The 20,095-nt window shown below is 41.2% G+C and overlaps 1 protein-coding gene across 1 annotated transcript in view; it reads left to right on the top strand.

Annotated features, from left to right (window-relative positions):
• PRORP (protein only RNase P catalytic subunit) overlaps positions 1–20,095 on the top strand; it is a gene marked incomplete at its 5' end in the record, with an annotated part of 46,684 nt that overhangs the window by 13,533 nt on the left and 13,056 nt on the right. Inside the window, one exon of the mRNA XM_084263088.1 lies at positions 5,948–6,055. Within this exon, the coding sequence (XP_084119214.1) occupies positions 5,948–6,055 (108 nt within the window). The remainder of the gene's footprint in view (positions 1–5,947; positions 6,056–20,095) is intronic.

Genomic DNA, 20,095 nt, shown 5'->3' with positions numbered 1-20,095 from the left:
AGTTTGACAGCTGAATTTTATTTCTCACACTCTCGTGCTCATTCCTGCCTTGTTCTTCTGGTACCAAGAAACATTCCTGAAAACAAAGCAACTCCCATCAACTTTGTGTTTTATGAAACTGTTAAAAAGTGAAATGTTTTCACTTCTCTAAAAGCTGTTCTTACCCTGTTGAAAAACACCCTGTTTGATACTTAGGGTCATGTCACATAATGCTTAAGTGAGGTATAATACTCTTTTAATTGGAATTTGCTCTTTTCTTGTGCTTGAGTATATTGCCATTTCCTATGGAGTAGGTAAGCACTGCTTTTTCTGTGGTGCAAAGCTTAAACTATTGAGAGCTTCTGGAAACAGGGTGTTGAATACTGTAGTTTTGCACCTTTTAATTTGACTGTCTCCTCACCATTTCTGATGAGTGAGCATAAACTTTATTGTTTTGAAGCAACCTTTTCTACAGTGATTTTAATAGGGGGTTTTGGTTGGGTTTTTTCCCCTCTTCCCCACCCTCCTTGCCCCCCCCTTTTTTTTTTGTTTTTTCAAATTCCATGTGTTGGCATGCACATAGCCTGCCTTGTATTTAAAAGTCCTCTATGGATTTGTTCATGTATCTCATTTGTGAGTTATCTTGCTTTGGTTTTTGACATTCAGTTCAGTGGATGTTTTGTATTGTTGAAGAATTTGAGCAATGCCATGATTTTTCTTTCTAGTTGCCAATGTATTTCCTGATTAGACTTGAGGAGAAAAATGCTCAAGTGCTTTATCTAACCTTTCTGTGATCTGAAACTTCTTGTACCCTTAGATGTGTTATAGACATTAAAATTATTTCAAAATACTAAGTTGAATTTCTCTTACAGCTCTTATCAAAGGATGTGCTTTTTTAGCTATGTTTTCTTTGTTTTGTCTTCAATTGTAATGTTTATGTTATATTTAACATAATAAATTTGTAACTATTAATAAGGAATTCCTTCCCTCACTTTTGTTGTGCTTTTGAAGCTGTTTGTGCAGTGGTAGAGGTAGAAAAACATACTTTTCTGTTTATAAATGTATTTACAGAAGTTGAAATAGGACTTTTCTGTAAGAGTATTAATACTATTTTCAGATTTATTACTACTGCAGTTTCCAGTATGATTTGCTGTGCAAGCCAGACTTCTGAAGTTTGAGGTCACAGTTTTTTTTAATTATTTTTTGAGTGTTTTAAAATAGAGCATGCCTTTCTTTTTCAAACAATAATTCCTGTGCTTCTGTTTTTAAAAACCAGACTCAGTTTCTTGTTTTGCTGGAAGGTTGAGAAAGAAATCTCATAGAAAGCTGTTGTTTCACAGTCTGTTAAGTTAGCATGGTCAGGGCTGCCTGTGGGAAAAGGTGATCCCTGTAATCTCACCTGCTGCCAGTCTCATTCTTATTTTGTGTCCTGGGTGCATTTTCAAGCCAGGACAAGCCTCTCTGCTCTGACCTGAGCAGAGACTAAAGACTGTTAGATTGGCTCAGTTCATCCACTTCAGTCTGGTGCCAACAAATGTGTGTGCATGGGTAGAGGAGGGGGCAAGTCTAGGAATGAATGGCTGAGGGAAGGGAGGAGGTAGAAACACCTCTTTCTGTGGCAGGACCAGTACATACCATTATAAAATGATGGTGAAATAGCATATGAGTCATCCAGCTGGTGTGGAGTACTGAAAAAAATGTGCTTTTGCCGAGATATGAATGGACCTGAGCCACCCACAGGGTGGTGGTTAGACAAACAAAAAGTTTATACGTCCTTAATTCTTCACATCAAGATAAATTCTGTCGTGGATGCCTTATGGTGACTCTGACTTCCAAGCCAGTTTAGTCACTGCAGCATCCATCTGCAAAGATAACTCCTCTTCGTGGAAGGTGCAGTGAATCACTTCTAAAAGTTACGTAGCTGGCATTCCCCTGTTTTCCCAGCTAGGCAGTGAATGAAATCAGGTGGGATTTTTTTAATTCCCTTTTCTTTTGTACATGGTGTGAAACAGGATATGACTGGAGCCTCCTGGGAGCACCCTGCTGCTGCAGTCCGTGCTGCACTGCAGCTATTCCAGCTTCAGGGAGGTTTGTTCCCGGCTGCTGGGGGGGGGAAATCTTGCAGTGAGGCAGCAGCCTTCCTTATTGCCATGCTTTTCTGTGGCTCCAGAGCATTAAGAGGGTCCTGCCAAGAAGTAACACCAAATGTGTGTTTTGAAGTTTTGTCCCTTCAGTTGTCAACTACGTTGAAGTGAGTTTGAGTGGCGTTTCTGAGGCTGGGAGAATGGACTTTTCCTCAGAGATTCTGTGAGTCTGACCCAGAACGTTGAAGGCATTCATCAGAAGTGTCATGCTCAGCAGAAAGCTTCCATGCAGAGGTTCCTGTGGCAGATGCAAGGCTGTATGTAGATCACACATTGCATTCTCTGTTTGGAAAGGGAAGCCTGTGTCAATAGCTCACTTAATTTTGCCTAAACCAACCTTGAAGTCATCGTTATACTGCATTGATGATCACTATGTCTGGCTTCTCTTGATCAGCTGCACCCTACCTACAGCTGTGCTCCTCTTCATTTACTGCTTATAAAGATCTTCAATTTCTCCTTGCAGTTGGCTAGTGAGGGAAGTATCTTTGGAGATTTGCAGGTGAATCATTTCTTCATTACTGTGGCTGCAAGTAGGATCTGCATGAAACCCAGACAAATTCTGATCTTTAAAGGATCAGTATCCTTCGAATTGTACATGTTTATCTCTTACAGCCTAAGTCTGTGTATGTTTGAATAACCTTTTGTACTGCATTTGATGATGCTACTTATTCCCAGGCTTTACCCCTTTCCTTCCCTGTATCCAGAGAGAATGGGAAATAGGGTGATTCAAAACTGTCACTCAGAGGAACAGATCTGGATCTTCTTTGTAGTTCTTTATGGGTTCAGTTTTTTTTCTCAAAAAGGAGCACTCTCATGTGTTGCTGGGGAAAATATGGATGGGGAGAAGAAAATGAACAGATCCTTGGGGATTTTCAGACTGTCTAAGGCTTTTCACTGGATTTGTTGATGGTAATTAAACTTAGCCATTTGTCTTCTGCACTTACTCTGCTAGTAACTCCTCCTGTGTGGATAAGAGTCTCCTGTGGCAGAAAACCTTCCCTCTCTACTGAGTTGCACAGTACACATATAGTGAGGCAAAGCAGTTGAGCAGATTTGGAGTTTGGCAGGGAGATGCTGTCAGGCATCATTTGAGAAAGGAGCAGGAGACGTAGGCAGGAGGAGATGGCTGTGAAAGGAGGAGTGGCCAAGGGAATAACACTGGAAAGGCTGCAGCTTCTCCCCAGATCTCAAAGTAAACCCCAGAGAGCCTGGAGTTGGCTTCTGAGAAGTGCCAAGCAGGTGCCTCTCAGCAGGACCCTTCCAGCAGCTCCTGCTCCATCTACCCTGCTGGGACATGAGAGGCAGCCAAAGAGTGGGCAGAGGGGAGTGCTGATCTCCCAAACTCCTTTGCTGCTCCCCCAGCTTGTGCTGTGGTGTTCCCTTGACAAAGCACCCTTCAGGAACTGCTTTAGAACTAATGTCACTTGAAATAAAATACCACTTCAAAAATTCTCCACGAAACGTTTGCTTTTTATTGAACCAGACCCTTGAGGGTAAGATTAGTTGCACATTCTGCTTTATAAAAATGTCTCCTTGACTGCAACCATGTCACTCCAAATAACATTGGCATTTCTTGCCATTAGGAAGGTAATGCTCTATTGAATTGTTTACCATGTGTTTTCATCTGTTTCCACTTCCTTTTGTCTTGTTAATTTTCACTCATCTTTGTCTCAAAACTCTCCTGTTTTGCCTTCATTTGCTGTATTTGAGTTTTCCTTCTTTTTGTCTTTCCCACATTTCAGGCAGCCATTGTTGATAACTCATCTGATTTTGAACTGAGGGGAAGTGCACTGGGTGTCGTGAGCCCAGAAGACAGGAATCCTTGTTGTTTGGTTTTGCATTTGTTTGTCCTCCTGCTCCCTACCACTGCCTTTGCTAATGACTTCCTTTCTCTGCCTTGGTGTCCTTGCTAGATGGAAATGAGACTATTAATCTAAATAAAATACATTTGAGATTGGGACTGGGGGGCAGGGGGAAACATTGCACAAGTGCCAACAATTTAATTTTGTTTGAGATGGTAATTTTCTTGCCCAGCTTTTTTATACTTTCTCTATAATAGCATTTACTGGAGCTATGGAGAAATGAATGATCACATAAAAGAAGAGGGGTGGCCAGCAGGGACAGGGAGGGGATTGTCCCTCTCTACTTTGCCCTCCTGAGGCCCCTTCTGGAGTCCTGTATCCAGATCTGGGGTACCTGAAGGGAACACACAAACAGGAGGAGAATCAACTTTTTGAAAGGATAGACAATGGCAGGACAAGGGGGAATGGATTAAAACTAAAGGAAGGAAGGTTTAAATTAGATACTAGTGGGAAGTTTTCTACAGAGAGAGTGGTGAGGTGCTGGAACAGGCTGCCCAGAGAGATGGTGGATGCCCTGTCCCTGGAGCTGTTCAAGGCCAGGTTGGATGGGGCCCTGGGCAACCTTGTGTAGCTCCAGGCCTGGAGGTTGGTGGCCCTGCCTGTGGCAGGGGGGTTGGAGGTCTGTGATCCTTGGGCTCCCTTCCAACCCATGCCATTCTATGAGCCTATGATAAAAGGCATTGATTCAGGTGGTGGGAGACTGAGCCCTGCGTTGTCTGTGTTCTCAGCAGTGTGCTCTTCACCAGGGTTTGCTTGGAAATGATACCTGAAATTTGAACATCTGAGTGAGGCATCCTTATCTCTGTCGGTTTGTACTCTTAGTACAAGTAACCCTTCTCCTAGTATAACTTGTCAAAAGCATTTTGACTAAATCTGAAAGTTGGTGACCATTGTTACCGACTGATAGCAATGTATTTTCTGGACAAATGCATTCTTTCTTTCCTTCCTTTCTCTGAGCAGGAATTATATATGCTGCCTAGGTTTTTGTTTGGGTGCCAGGGGGGGATGTTTTTTCTTTAGACTTGTGTGTGGCTCCATGGCAGGGGGCAAGACTAGAAGGGTGCTTCTTGAATTTTGAGCAGAAGGCATGAAATTTGCAATAGTCCTGTTCATTTATAGCCTTGGACTGTGAAACCTCTGTTACCCAATAAAGAAGTGTTACTGGTTACTAGACAGGTCATTTACTAAATCAGGTCACAACCCACCAGGATGGATTAGGGTTCTTATGCCTATTAAAAACAGTCAGAAGCAGGAAGTAGAAATCTAATGCAAGTTTCTGCTAAAAGCACTAAATCTTTCCTCAAAAATCAAGGGAGCATTTCCTGAAGATTTTACTACTTTGAATTCCAGTCTCCTCCTATGAGGTCTCAAGCCTAAAGCAATCGTGGCTTTTCTTCTCTTGGAAAATCTTGAAGGATGCTGTTAGTTTGCTCAATCACTGCATTTCTGGCCTAGTAAGAAAGGTCATTGTCTTGCTAGCTTTAAAGCTCTGCATTTCTCACAGACAGAGTGCTGTGTTTCTAAATGAATGTTTAATTAAATATAGGTCTGTTATCCCAAGACTGGCATTCACAGATTTCAGAATTCTTACAGAGAAACTAAATATAATGCTTATTTAACATTTGGATATGTTAAGAGTTAGTGGTAGTGTCACAGTCTACTGGTATGTAAAGTTTCTTTGGCTATAAATAAAGTGTACAGCTTGGATTGCCATTTTGAAATTTTGGATGACTATAAAGTTTTAAAAATTCCATTGTCACCATCCACTGTAGCACTTCCAGCTCTTAAAAATTTTAATTTTTTTAATGATGTTTTAGCAAATATGCAAATAAAGATGGAAAGTGCAGTCAACAAAGGAAAAGCACAAAATTAAGGCTTTGCTTCTTTTTTTTTTTAATAAAAACTGAATGAAATCTGTTTCTGTTAAACTCACATGTTTTTCCCCCTGTTTGTTTGTTTCAGGAATTTGAAGCCTTTCAAGCATTTGTGAAAAATCGACTTCCATTTGATATTGTTATTGATGGACTCAATGTTTCCCACATAAAACCCAAAAGGATGCAGTGTGAAAATGTAAGTGCTGGTTAAATATTTATTAAGAGTTTTGTGTATGCTCAGGCTGAAGGTAAAACAATTAGTGCTGCTTATTATTTGTCCTCTTGAGAAACTGATCAGACTTTTTTGTTAGCACGTGTCACAGTGAAGTTCATAGTTCTTCAAAGACTTCAGAAACTAAAAATGATCGGTGAGAAGATGGGTCTTCTTACATATTTGACTGTGTTAGTCACAAAAATAAATCATACCTGAATTTCCCTGTGTATGCAGAGCTCATAGCTCCAACTCAGTGATTCGCAGTGTCGTTAGGACATGCCTTGTGTGACTGCGCATGTTTTCACAGTAACTGGGATTTGGGGGAGCAGGGTAGATCTACCAGGTAGAAAATTTAGTCTACTAGAGTTATGCTGGTAAGGGTTCTTCTTAAAATAACCCCTTACTTAGTCCAAACCACATCCTGTACAAATTTAAACTTTATTTCACTTCCTATTGCCTGAAGCACTTGAGTCCTGTTCTTATGAGGACAGCTCAAACTGGCTTCAGTTCTTTCCACTTGATTCTTAGAAGAAGAATCCTGTTTTTTTACCAATATCTATTTTTGAGAATTCTTGACACTCTCCTTTTAGCATTTCACTAAGAAATGGCATAAGGTTTGGGTTTGGGTTTTTTTTGTCCATCAAATATTTGCTTTAAACTAGGAATACCCAAGTAGCTGCTCAAATGTATTCCAAAGCCAGAATTTAAATTTTCGTGCTCTTGAAATTAAAACTAAGTTATAAAGGAAGTAATTTACTTCTAGTAATTACAAGAAACATATCTGTGTTCCAAGAACTACTTTAAAACCATTCTTAAGAAGCAGGATATGCTTTCATATATGTAGATGAAAGCAGCTGATCTAGGGAGGTTAGATAAACTTGCTGAAAGATGTTTGTTTGAGAGCTGTGGTGAAGTTTCATGAGATACCGGCTCATGAAGAGGGTACTTTCCTTACTATGAAAGCAGAAAAGGAAGTTTATGGGTTGTTTGGATTTGATCAGGGAGGAAGTGTTGATTATCTGAGAAGAATCCCCAGGCAGCATGTAATGGCACAGTGTTTTAAGGCTCAGAAGGACAGATCTATGCTGGCAAAGAAGAAGAGAAACAAACCTCCTTCCTCAGTCCATGCCTGTGCTAGTGTGGGAACTCTGAACAGAACCCTGAATGTTCTGCAGAAGCCAGAAGCAACAGAGGAAAGAGCCAGCCTGGTTTTGCAGGATAATTACTGATGATTTCTGATCAGAAATATTACCAGAGGGTATTTGCACACTGAGCAGCATAAATTGCCTTTGAGTTCCTCCTTAGCTTCTGGTGTATTGGAAGGACTTTTTGATCCATGATGCTAGGGAGCTCCAGGAGGACCATATGGAGGCGTCAACTTTCCATTTAGGCTGTTCCATATAGATACAGGTCAGATCTCTCTTGAAGCCCAGGTATTTACAAACTAGGAGGATTTTTAGGAAGATCTGCCTTTCCTTCCTGCACAACAGAACAATGACATGGCCTTACCCCACCTTACCTCCAGAACAAGATTCTTAGCTAAAATTTTTTTGTTCTACAAGCAATGTTGCTGTTAATTATTACTGCAAAAAGTGTTAATCACTGGAGCTCCTGCCAGATAGTCTTGTGCTGCTCCTGTTACCTGGATCTTGGTTTTGAGTCTGGAGTCGTTACATGAGATAGGATGGACATGCTCATTACTCCTGCCTTATACCTGTACTCACTGGCTGGATAGTACCTTTTGTGGCATGGGAAGTGTGAATTTGTGCTATGAGGAACAAAATAGCTCCTTCATTGCCCAAAAGAAATACTCTTGTAAACATACAAACTACTGAAGATTTTTTTTCCCTGTATTTCTCTGTTCACTGAGATATTTTTAGATTATTTTTTATGCTAGATGTCTGTATAGAATTATAGATTATAGAATTAACTGTTGACTTTGCAGGGTATTTTTTTCGAATAGAAACATTGTTTAAATGTGAGATTGTGCTGGGTGCTGGTGAATCACCTTTTATTCTTTTTATGGCTCTAAACCATAAGACCTGTTAAATGCCAGGAAAGGCCTAGGTCTTTGTTCTTTTTTTGGACACATCTGACTAGCAGCATGTATTCTTCTTTTCTTTCTTGGTTTTCTTTTTTTCAAGACTGCTAATAACAAGAGAAGAAACCCAAACAAACCCACAAAGCAGAGCAATCCTTTCTTCTGTCTTGAAACTTGTCTTCTAGATGAAGGAATGGAAGGCCACAGGAATCTCTGCATGCATTACTTTCTTGGTTACTGGCATTGCTGCCAAGTAGTCAGTCAGCTGTTGAATGCTGACCTCCCTGAATGCTGTATTCAGTCCTTTGAGGGCTGACTCTGCCACAAAACAGTCTCTTCTGGAGCCTTCTGTCCTCACACCAGAGGCAGCTGAGTGGAAAATATGGAGTGGCACGTCTGGGGTGTTCACAGCCTGCCTTATTCAACTCTTTGGTGTCCACAGGGAAACCTAGTGCAGGGCTGAGAGAGGAAATTAATACAAGAGGAGTTGGCAGCAGAGCAGGAAGGATGGACAAAAAGCTAAGAGGCTGCCGAGGTCAAGGTGGCTGGCTTAGGTCAGCAGGACTGGCCTGTTTTGAAGAAGAGGGACTCGTTAGTGACCTCTTCTGATCGACTTGAGAGATAACAGTACAGGAGCAGTATTTCCAAGGACCTTAGCTGCCAAACTTGCGTGCAGCTGTCTCCAGGTGGGAGTCAGTCTGTGCTCTTCTCAAGGGTTCATTTACTGCAGCTGGTAGACCCAGAGAGGATATTGCTTTATAAACTGTTCTGTTCTAGTGTGTAGTTACTACATGGCATCGATTGAAAGAGACAATGGGATTCTTGCTCTCCATTTATAACACACTGTAAGTGTTACTATGTGCAAATTGTTAGGTATTTTGGACCATGTCTCTTATGTGCTCTAGAGAGAACAGCAAAATAAAGGGCATTGTTAAACACAAGAAACAGCCTAAGATTTGTGACAATAATATGGTAATTTAAATGCCTTTTGGTCTTTAATTAAATGCAACAGAAAAACATTGTTACACTTTGTGATGCAGTTTTAAAACTGTAACTGTTTTGCTGAAGACTACCTCTGGTAGTAAAAATAAGAAAACATTGGTAAAATACTCCTTTCTTTCCATTAAGGCATTCTTTAGACATCCTGGGAATGGGCTGGGTTGTGTGGCCAAGGCACAAGTACCTTGAAGGATAAGAAGAGAAAGAAGGAAAAAAAAAAAAGCAGAAGTTGAAGGAATGATTTTTACTCATTTAACCCCCAAAGTGTTCTGACATTCTGGAAAACTAGATAAGTGACTTCCAGTAGCCCCAGGCAACTTGAGTTCTCACAGCCAGCACTTAGCAGATCATCATGAATATTATTGACTTGGCAGATTTACAGGAATATTCTGTGGCAATTTCTCTAGCATATGACACTGTCAGTTTGTAATTACAATCCCCTCTTTTCCAGGATGGTTTTATACTAGGTCTGTTTCCTGGTACAAATCACCATGGGGCTGCATCAGTTACTGACAAAGAGAGGAGGTGGCACAACGGTGTGAGCAAAGACTTTTGAGGGCTAGGGAATGGGGAGATCATCTGTTTTCATAGAATCACAGACTCATTTGGATTGGAAGGGACCCCAGCCCCCCTGCCATGGGCAGGGACACCCTCCACTAGACCAGGTTGCCCAGAGCCCCATCCAACCTGGCCTTGAATGCTGCCAGGGAGGGGGCAGCCCCAGCTTCTCTGGGCAGTCTGTGCCAGGGCCTTGCCACTATTATGGTGAAGAATTTTTTCCTAATATCTAATCTAAATCTACCCATGCTTAAAGGCATTACCCCTTGTCCTGTCACTACCTGTCCTTGTACAACAGCCCCTCCCCTGCTTTCCTGTAGGCCCCTTTAGGTACTGCAAGGCTGCTGTCAGGTCTCCCTGGAGCCTTCTCTTCTCCAGGCTGAACAAGCCCAACTCTCAGCCTGTCTTCATAGGAGAAGTGCTCCAGACCTCTGGTTATCTTTGTTTTGAAGGCAGCATGCACACAGTGACCGTAAAACTTTAACACTAAATATTAGCCAGCACCTCATTTCAATCCTTTGCTTCCTTACTGCAGCATTTTAAATTAGACATTAAAGTTGATTCATAATTAAAAGGTATTATAGAATGAAAATGGCTATATAATAGAAATTGCTGTATAGTCCAGACAATAGAAACAAACTCACATAAAGTCTAAAATCTTTCAGTCTTGTCTCTTCCAGTTTTTTGTGCAGTCTGCTGCTGCTTAAGCCTGTACCTGATGCATAATTGCCTTGATGAGTCAGTCAGTGTTTGTGCTGCAAACGTGGTAGTTTATAAACTGAGATATCCTTGCAGTTTAACCAAGCAAAGTTGATTCAGACTTTATATTGACACTGAGTTCATGCTTTCCTCCAGATGCATCTAATTACATAAATCTTTAACCAGCACAATGACATTTGGCACTCTGTGTCCTCTGCTGCCGTAACTCCCCATAATGCCCCCACCTTTCACCTTGTAAAGGTCAAGAGAGGGAATTTCCACATGCTCATTGTCTGGTTCTCTTATTAAACACAAACTGTTACATAATTCTTAAATGTATTTTTTCCTGTTTATCACAATTTTCTGTAGGAGTATTCCTTGGAAGTTAGGGGGAATCCAGTGCAAGCAGGATATTTAGGCTCTGGAGCATCTTGTTTTGCCTACGTGAGAAAAGTGAAAGAACTACAATAAGCTGTGCTCCAGCAACCCCTAGACTGTGAAGGGCTGGGCTAGGGGGCAAGATAGGGGTGAGGGAGCACAACCAGCAAGCACAATTTAAAGAGTACTTCACTGTTTTTATTTTACATTGATATTGGTATATTTTAAATGAGGTATGCAGCCAGCTTCTTTTTTAGCTGTACCCAGATGGTGTTAGACATAACTGAATATACATTTCAGGCGTGTGTTGGATCAAAGCTAAATCACAATTCCATTCTTCAAACATTTTGGCAGTTGGGGTCAGCTCTGCCCTAACTTTACCCTCTCTAATCTCTGTATTGAACTCAGACATCTAAAAGATTGGTAAAATAGTTCCAGATTGAGTTTCCTTAAGGCTGACAGAGCACAAAGGAATTGTTTCTGTGCTTGGCTGCTGGTTCAAAGTGGTTACTCCCAAACTTAATCAGCATTTCTATAAAAGGACTACATAAGTTCATATAATTCCCATGTAGATTGCAGTAGGTCTGTACAACAGCTGACAAAGCCAGATCCTTGCTGTTCCCCTCCCATCCCAGTCTGGTGGCAGCAGCTGGCATGCCACCCTTACCACACCTCCCGCCTGCAGCAGCAGTCAGCTCCTGCCAGCCAAGCCACCAGACCTGCCCTCCTGTCCCCCACAAGCTGCCACAAAAAGCCAGGCAGTGATTGCTGTAGCTGGGGTGCTCAGGGACAGGATGTGCCTTGCAGCTCTTTGTGGCTTCCAGCAGACCTGTGGAGTGGAGGCTGCTCTCTGAATTGAGAAAAGGGCTTTTTGGCTAAATGAGTTGAGTAGTTGCAAGTAGCATGGTAACAGTGGGTGAAGAGAGGATTGCCTTTTGGTTTTCCATATTAAATATTTTTTTAATTAAGTATTTAAAAAATAATATTTAGCAAAGCAATTCAAAATACAAAATTAATATTATCCTTTTGATTATTCTAGGGGTTCTGTAGTGGTGGTTCTGGATTCGCTGCCTACTTTAGCAGTATGGAAAAAGAGTAGCTAGAGAGAGGTTGCAGCCTTGAAGGGAAAGCTTGGGAGTGAGAAAAAGAGTTTCATCAGGATATGGGGAGAAAAACAGGATGTAGGATATTAGTCTACAGGAAAATGATGAGTAGTTTTGTTAAAGTTTTGAAAAAATCCCAAGCGTGACCACAGAATTGAAGAACCTTGATAAGTTGCACTTCATAAAATCAGCTCAGAGCCATCGCTTTGGTGTGCACTTCATTCATGTTTTCAAGGCTCGTTTTCCAAATATAAAGACAAGAATCACGACAAATAATAGCTTCAAATTAAGTTAAAAAAGGGGGGTGGGGGGGGAATCCCAAAGCAGAGCACCTGTGACCTGTTCTCCTGTGTTAGTAACCCAAATCAATTTTTTTTCTTTGAAATCTCTTGTGTCTATCAGTCTATGATGTAAAAAAAAAAAGGGGGGGGAGTATTGTAGCTTATAGGTTTAGGGTAAAATAGGAAAGAAAATTTTACTTCCTGAGTCTTGCTTAACTAAAAATTATCTCAAGGCCACAAATGGCACAAAGACATTGACATATGGAATTGACATACATGTACTAATCTGCTCAGTTTTTCATGTAGCAGTTTTTCCTGGTCTCCAAGTCTGCCCTAACTGTTCAACATGCATATGAGAGATCAACTCACCACTAGAGAGACAGTGATACATGATACAAAATGTGAGCTCTGGTGTATGAGCTGTCCTGCAAAACAACAGTTATTAATAAATCTGACCCCCAAAAAGTCAGGCATGGAAAAGAATTTTTTTTTCCTTTTTTGACTCATTTGGCAGCATTTGTGATTTGTTCAAGTGCTTTACTGTCTGCAAATGAAGCAAGAATTAAGTAGATCCATGAGTCATTCTCTGTTCAGAATCAATACATCCAACAGAGGTCTTATTTGTCGTACTGTGACAGTTCATCAATTCTTCCTCCCACCAACTCTTGTCTTACCACTCAACAAAGCAGTCAGACATGTGTTTGTTCATTTGCTCCCAGCCTTTTCCATCTCTCTCTTTTTTTTTCTGTCTTCTTATGGTTGTCCAAGTTTAAATTTCCACGATAAAGAAATATTTGCCCTATTGCTCAAGATTGCAGAGATTTCTGTCTTTGCAACATGTGTCTTGTTCTTTAGACCTGTACTTGGATTTCCTTTAAGTATTGCACAAGTCACAAAGATGAAGATTTTTGTGGTTTTTTCGCTGAAAAACACCTTCAGCCTCTACGTAACATCATCTTAGAAGAAGAAGAAGTTCAAGCATTAAGGGGTACCCATGAAACTTCACTTATTTTTAGTGTTTGAGCTGTGTGAACATTCAGCAATTAATTTCTGGTGTTCCTTGAGTATCTCAGCAGATGGACTGAGTCAAGTTCTTCTCCGAAGCCACATATAAATGACTGATATTGTTATGCTGAAATCTCCCCCCTCCCCTCCTATACTGGGGCCATCCTAAAATAGAACAGATCAAGCTAAAAAATCTGTATCACCAGATCCAGAAGAGCAAGGCTGTGAAGCTTTTCAGGTGATGCTCGTTTGCCTGTGAAACCTAGGGGAAAGGCCTGGCCTGCAAGTCTTCCTTCTCTCCTTGCAGTTCTTCTGAAACCTGACAGTTGCCATTTGTGGCTAAAAGAGAAATAAAAGGGCATTTAACACATTCAGCTTAACTGCAGGAAGCAAAGGTGTATTGGGCATCAGTGTGTCTGAGTTTCTGCAAGTGGTCATCACGCATGCTTCTACCAAGGCAACACATGTGTTGACTATGTAGGCCACAAACCCATGTCCTCTTCCCACAGGGGTGTGCTCCAACGTCCTTTGCTGCTTCTGCAGCACTGGAAGAGAAGAGTAGGAGGTAGGTAGGACTTCTTAAGAAAGGAAATACAAAGTCAGGCTGGCTACCTGTGAATAGAGGGAAACTTTCTCAAAATTTTCAACTTCCCAGCATTGTGAAATGTGGGGGACGCTGGCAGGATTCCCTCACTCCATACCTCAACAGTTGAAAGAAATATTCTTCCTTTCAGAGGATTCCAATCTGGTTTTGCATTTCCTGGTGAGAAGAATGTAGCAGCAGAAACTGAGCAGGTTAAAAAAACCTGTCAGGCATTTTGACAACTTCTTCCTTTTCCCAAAGTCAGGTACTTCCTGGTGGTGCCTCCCTCTACCGTGTTGTTGGCTATAAAACTGATTTTAAAACGTGATTAAATTGAAGATCGTGGTTTCTGTCTAGCATTTATAATTTCTACCTTTGTAGTTGACGACAGCAGCAAATCAAAAGTTAAGGGAAGTACAGGAGCACCCAAGCACTCCTTTTTTTTATGAGGGGAATTGCATCATATCTTTCGTAACAAGAATTATTCTAATCAGTAGGAATATAAGCTTGAAATTCAGCAGAGCAGAATGTAGGTGCCTTGATGATTCATGTCCCAGTGAACTTGGTAACTGTAGCAACAGGTTGTTTGTTGTATGTTGTAGAGAAGTCCTGCTAAAGTCTGTGATGAAGTCAAATGAAGCTATCCTCTCAACTGGGTGAATTTCATTCTTGCTGTTTTCACTTCTGCCTTAGAAACCACAACATGAGTTTTCTTTGAGCAGGCCTAGTGATTCACCATTCATTCATTCATGGAATTGTTATTGGTGTGACAGTAAGAGATGTGTTGGGTCCACAAATGGGAAACCTGGTCTTTAGGGAACTGAACTGCTTCTGTAGGAGTAATTCTTGTATCAGAAGTCTCCATAATAGCGAAAGACTTAGTGCTGTAAAGGTATAGGAAGCAAGTCCGTGGTCTGAGTCTAAATTACATCAAGTTAGAGTAAACTAATATGTTCACATGTGCTAATATAGAGGCTATCTCGTTCACATACCTGCCCCTTCTCTTATAGGCTGCTACAAGGACCATGCCGTAAGTGGAATCAATTTCTCAAAATTATAAGAAACCTTTCTAATCCGCTTTGCTATTAAAAATATAAGAGCATTTGTATTGTTTCAAACCAGTTGTCTAACCTGTCTAATCAAGACAGTAGTCAGAAGTGGATTTAGGAGTGCACAAGAAGAAGACAAGTTTGGAGGGATGATTCCAGCTGTCAGTCTCACGGAGTTTGGTACTGATTTAAGAACTTCTAGATGAAAATGTTGCATCCTGACTAGCAAGTTTATGACCTTTGATGGAGTTTTCTTTGACAAGTATATTTAATTCCATTCCAAACTGGTTTTTGCCTCTGGTTTTCATCCTGTGTCAGTGCATCCCACAGTTACGGAGGCTGTGATAACACACGTGCCTTTGTTTGTTTCAAACCTGTTGTCTGTTAATTTTGTACGACGGCCTCTGCTGCTTGTGGTGAGAAATTGCCAGTGGTCCCTATTTTCACTAACTTGCCATTTTACAGGCCTTCTTAAATAACCAGCATATATTCTTTTTATAAAGTCTCTAGAATAAAAAAATGGCATACAATTGTGCAAGACAGGTATCATGCAGACTTTTGTTTCTGTCATTTTTAATTTATATACCTTTCTTGATAGGGTCTTTGTTCTACCCGGGTGTGTATGATGGCAATCAGGGCTAAAGAGTAAAGCCCTCAAATGGGACTCAGGAGACCAGCTTTTTTATTTTGTAATGGTTGATCTCTGTTTGACTGTGAGCAACTCAGTGTGAAGTATCCTGGTCTTGTGGGTTATTTATATCACAAGCCAAAGTTTACTGTGGATTTTTCACTATTTTTTAAAATGCATTCTTGTTTGTTTTATAATGAAAATTACTCATAAATCTTTTTTTTTTCCCTTATTTAAGTGTAACAGATGGGATGAATATAATATTTTAAATAAAATTGAAAGTGAATTGCAGGTCAGGAAAGGTTAGGGGGGAGTTCATGCATGCTGCTGCAGCAGTCCACTGCATGGTTGATGTGTAGTGGGCTTCTGCTGTGGTTAAATTACAGCATAGCAACAGAGATAGTACAAGCAGGGAGCAGTGATTTGGCATCATCTGTCTAACTCCCCACCACTAAGGCAATCGAAACATGGTCTGGAAGAGTACAGAATGTGAAATGCCTAGAAGCCTTGCAAGCATGTCTATTAATGGGTATAATCAGACCTGATCTATCCACACAAAACCTAATTAAGCTATCATCATACATGCTGGGACTTGTAAATGATTTTGTTGCTGGTGTCATGTGAGGAACAGGAGTGATGTAGTAGGAGTGCCAGTACCAAGAGTGTAGTAAGAAAGCTATGGCTGCCTTTGCTGCTGTTCTTTGTCAGATTTGCAGGAAAAGAAAGCAACCCATGGGCTGGTTTCTGGCACAGGCAATGCTAATCTACATGCATTCTTCCTCTGTTGTATAGAATGAACTGTAGGAAATATGGGACTTCTTCTAGGAGACAAGTTATAGCAACATGACCCAAGCTGAAATAAACTGCAGAGGAGGTCCTGAGTTACAGGATCTCCTGAAAATGAGCCTTGTCCCTGCTGGGTTTCCTTATACACACATCATATTAGTGTAGCAGGTCAGTGACTTACTATGCAAAGGTCATTTTGTGTATAGTCATCCCTATCTCCATGTGTAAAGCAAGAGAACTTTCCTTGGTACTTGTGGAAACTCTCTGAACACTTTGCCCTATTTGCCTCTTAAACTGATAACATTGCTTGCATGATTTACATTATTTTAGGTTTTTTGGCTTCTTTTTTTTTATAAATGATAGAGAATGAGCTGAAAATTTAAAGCTGTATATGTATTTGCTTATTTGTAGCCATGATGCTAAAAGTTATACAGTAGAAATCTTCACTTTCCTTCCTCCAAGAAAAATGCCTACCCCATGATCTTAAAAATTAGTCACTGGAAAATGTTAGATGAAGAAATAACCTGTTGTGATATAATCCCAACCAGCAGCTGAGCACCATGCAGCCACTCACTTGCCCCTCCTCAACCCAGACCTCCCCCCCGCAAAGAGGATGGAGAGGAGCATGGAAGAGCTCATGGGTTGAGACAAAAACAGTTTAGTAGGATAACAAAAGAAGAGAATAATAATATTAATAAGATTAATAACAAAACAAGTGTTGCACAAATGCAATTGCTTACCTGTTTCCAAGGAGCATCCCCACCTACCAGTGCACTTTCCTGGTTGTATTTGGTGCATGACATTATATGATGTGGAATATCCCTTTGTCCAGTCTGGGTCAGCTGTCCTTTCTGTGCCCCCTCCCAGCTTCCTGTGTGCCTGGCAGGACGTGGGAAGCTGTAAAGTCCCAAACACTACAACCACCCAGCAACAACCAAAACCATCAGTGTGTTATGAACGGTATTCTAATACTAAATCCCAAACACAGCACTACACTGGCTACTAGAAGGAAAATTAACTCTGTTTCAGCCAAAACTAGGACATAACCTAATAGAACATAATTTTATCTTAGAGTCTTCCTTTTTGTGTGCATCTCATATTATCTGTTTTATAAATATTACTTCCCAATGAGGATCCCAAAAGTTCACATTTTAAATCACTCTGAATGCTTAATTTCTGGCATTGTACTTAGTGCCCTGTCTCATCGTTAGGAAACCTTCCACTTCTTGAGAAATTCTCTATTTCAGATCATTTACATATCTCATACTAGTCTTTACAAGTATGTACTTGTTTTTCTTTTCCACCAAGAGACAGTAGATTGTGATCCAATTTCTTCCTGATGTATTATTCACCAGGTGGTTCTTTAATGATCCAAATAGTTTCACAGTTCAAGCTGGAAAAGTACATTGAAGTTATTATGAGTCAGGTGGGTCAGAAGCTAAAGAGGTTGTCAAAATTATGTAAACATAATATACTCTACTTTCCAACCAATTTTATGAAGTATTAACTGATACTTCTGATTTCCCTAAATAATTCCTACTATTTCCAGCTGCTGCATTGCCCTGTCCTTGCAGTTTCCTGTTGTGACTCTTAAAACTGGGCCTGTGCTCCTGTCATACTGATGATAACAACTTATCTCTATGTAAATCAGGAAATATTACTGATGCTTATGTCTGTCCTCATTATTGTCCATGCTTCATCCAGTTACCTGCTCACTTCTGATTGCTGAAAAGGAAGCAGTGAGTTCGCAGTAATGTATCTTAACTGCTTGTATCAGTGCAGGCTGGGGGATGACCTGCTGGAGAGGAGCTCTGTGGAGAAGGACCTGGGGGTCCTGGTTGATGACAGGTTGGCCATGAGCCAGCAGTGTGCCCTGGGGGCTGAGACAGCCAATGGGATCCTGGGGTACATCAGGAGGAGTGTGGCCAGCAGGTCACAGGAGGTGATCGTCCCCCTCTACTCTGCCCTGGTCAGGCCCCACCTGGAGTATTGTGTCCAGTTCTGGGCTCCCTGGTATAAAAAAGACAGGGATCTCCTGGAGAGAGTCCAGAGAAGGGTTACAAAGATGATTAAGGGCCTGGAGCATCTCCACTGTGAGGAAAGGCTGAGTGAGCTGGGACTGTTCAGCCTGGAGAAAAGAAGACTAAGGGGGGACCTAATTAATGTTTATCAATATCTGAAGTATGGGATGCAGGGGAAATGGCCAGCCCCTTTTCAGTGTCTGTGGGGACAGGACAAGGGGCAATGGCTGCAAGTTGGAGCATAGGAAGTTCCACATCAACATGGGGAAGAACTTTTCCCCAGTGCGGGTGAGGGAGCCCTGGGACAGGCTGCCCAGGGGGTGTGGAGTCTCCTTCTCTGGAGAGATTCCAGCCCTGTCTGGACTCCACCCTGTGCAATATGAGCTGGGGAGCTGCTTTGGCAGGGGGGTTGGACTCAACGGTCTCTGGAGGTCCCTTCCAACCCCTGTGATTCTGTGATCTTCGGTCTCTAGTACTTTGTATCTTTTTGCCTCTTGAACTTCAAGAACTGCTGTTGAGGTGGCTGGGTGAGTGAGCTGTGTGGGTTTTGTGCCCAGCTCTCTAGCAGACATTAAAAGCCAGTTCTGTTCCACTGGTTCTGTGTTGTTCCTCCTGATTTACATAGTATACCAGTGTGGGAAGGTCAGCCTTGCTGATGCCTGCTCTTGTTTATTTGCTAACCATGTGCATCTGGGTCAGCTTACACTGTACACTAAAAAGGAAAAGAAAAGGAAGAATTATGAAGGTGGTGCTTGGTAGAGCTGTGCTTTGCTGGAATTGGAGCTTCAACATTCAGTGCAAGTTTGAGGAGAGCAGAGTGGAAGATAGGTATTCCTTGAATACTACCTATACTACCACCCAATTGATTGGAATTGCTTCCACCACAGCCCTAAGTTGCCACACTTTTGAGTAAATAAAATGAAGTAGTGGTAAGAGGGTTGCAAGCAGGTAGTCATAGAGCAGAGCCAGACAGGCTTAATGATGTTGATTTATCCTCCCTAGTAGGGGTAGTTACCTGGGGCTTGCTTAATGTTAATGTTGCTACAGTGCTTTCAGCATCTGAAGTAATTTACATGGTGTCCCTGTAAAACATTGCACTGTACTATTTAAATCCATTTATCTGTGATGGCCTTAGTCTCAATAGTTACAGGAAGTGTCTTAAACAAAAGAATTGGAGGCTTTTGACATTTTCATTTCTCATTGATATGTATATATCTTCATACTTTGCTGACTTGCAGAGTGAGAAGCTCTTAACTTTCCATTGAATGGGCATCCCCAAGTAGGCTTTCAGTAGTACAAGTGCTACAGGTTAGGGATTTCTTTTTTATCTTTCCACTTGCTCTGGTTTCCACAAGCTCATTCATTTTGCCAGCCTGGCTAAGGTAGCCAGTAGTGACAGTGAGTTTTAACCCTTAGCTAGCTGATAAATTTGGTAAACAAAATACTTCTGAAACGATCTCTCTGTCTTGCACAGTGCATGGTCTTTGTGCTCCAGGGGCATTGGGTGTTGGGTGGGTACCTACCTTCTCTCCATGGAAGTGTGTAGTCCTATACAGATACCTGGAAACTGTAATGTTGAGTTTCCCAAGCAAACTTTGCTTTAAAAAAATAGATACTTTTATTTAAAAGGGGTTGGGTGGCTCTTCCTTGGCTTCTGTTGTGTGAGCTGTTCTGATGGTCATATTTTCATATTCTCAAGCTTATTTCTTTTGACTATAGGGGCCAAAAATGACTTAGTAGACAAAGATTTTCATATAAACAGTTACTCCCAGGAGGTGGAGCATTTAGACAAATGCCAAATATCTTCTGTAATTAATTTGTCAGAGCCGACAATGTTAGGCATTTGTCAAATAGCTGCTTCTTATCTCCTGAGTTAAAGAAAAACACTTTA

The sequence above is a fragment of the Gallinula chloropus genome, assembly GCF_964237585.1.
Source record: "Gallinula chloropus genome assembly, chromosome: 4".
NCBI classification, from domain to species: Eukaryota; Metazoa; Chordata; class Aves; order Gruiformes; family Rallidae; genus Gallinula; species Gallinula chloropus.
This window is presented reverse-complemented; position numbering and strand designations above follow the sequence as displayed.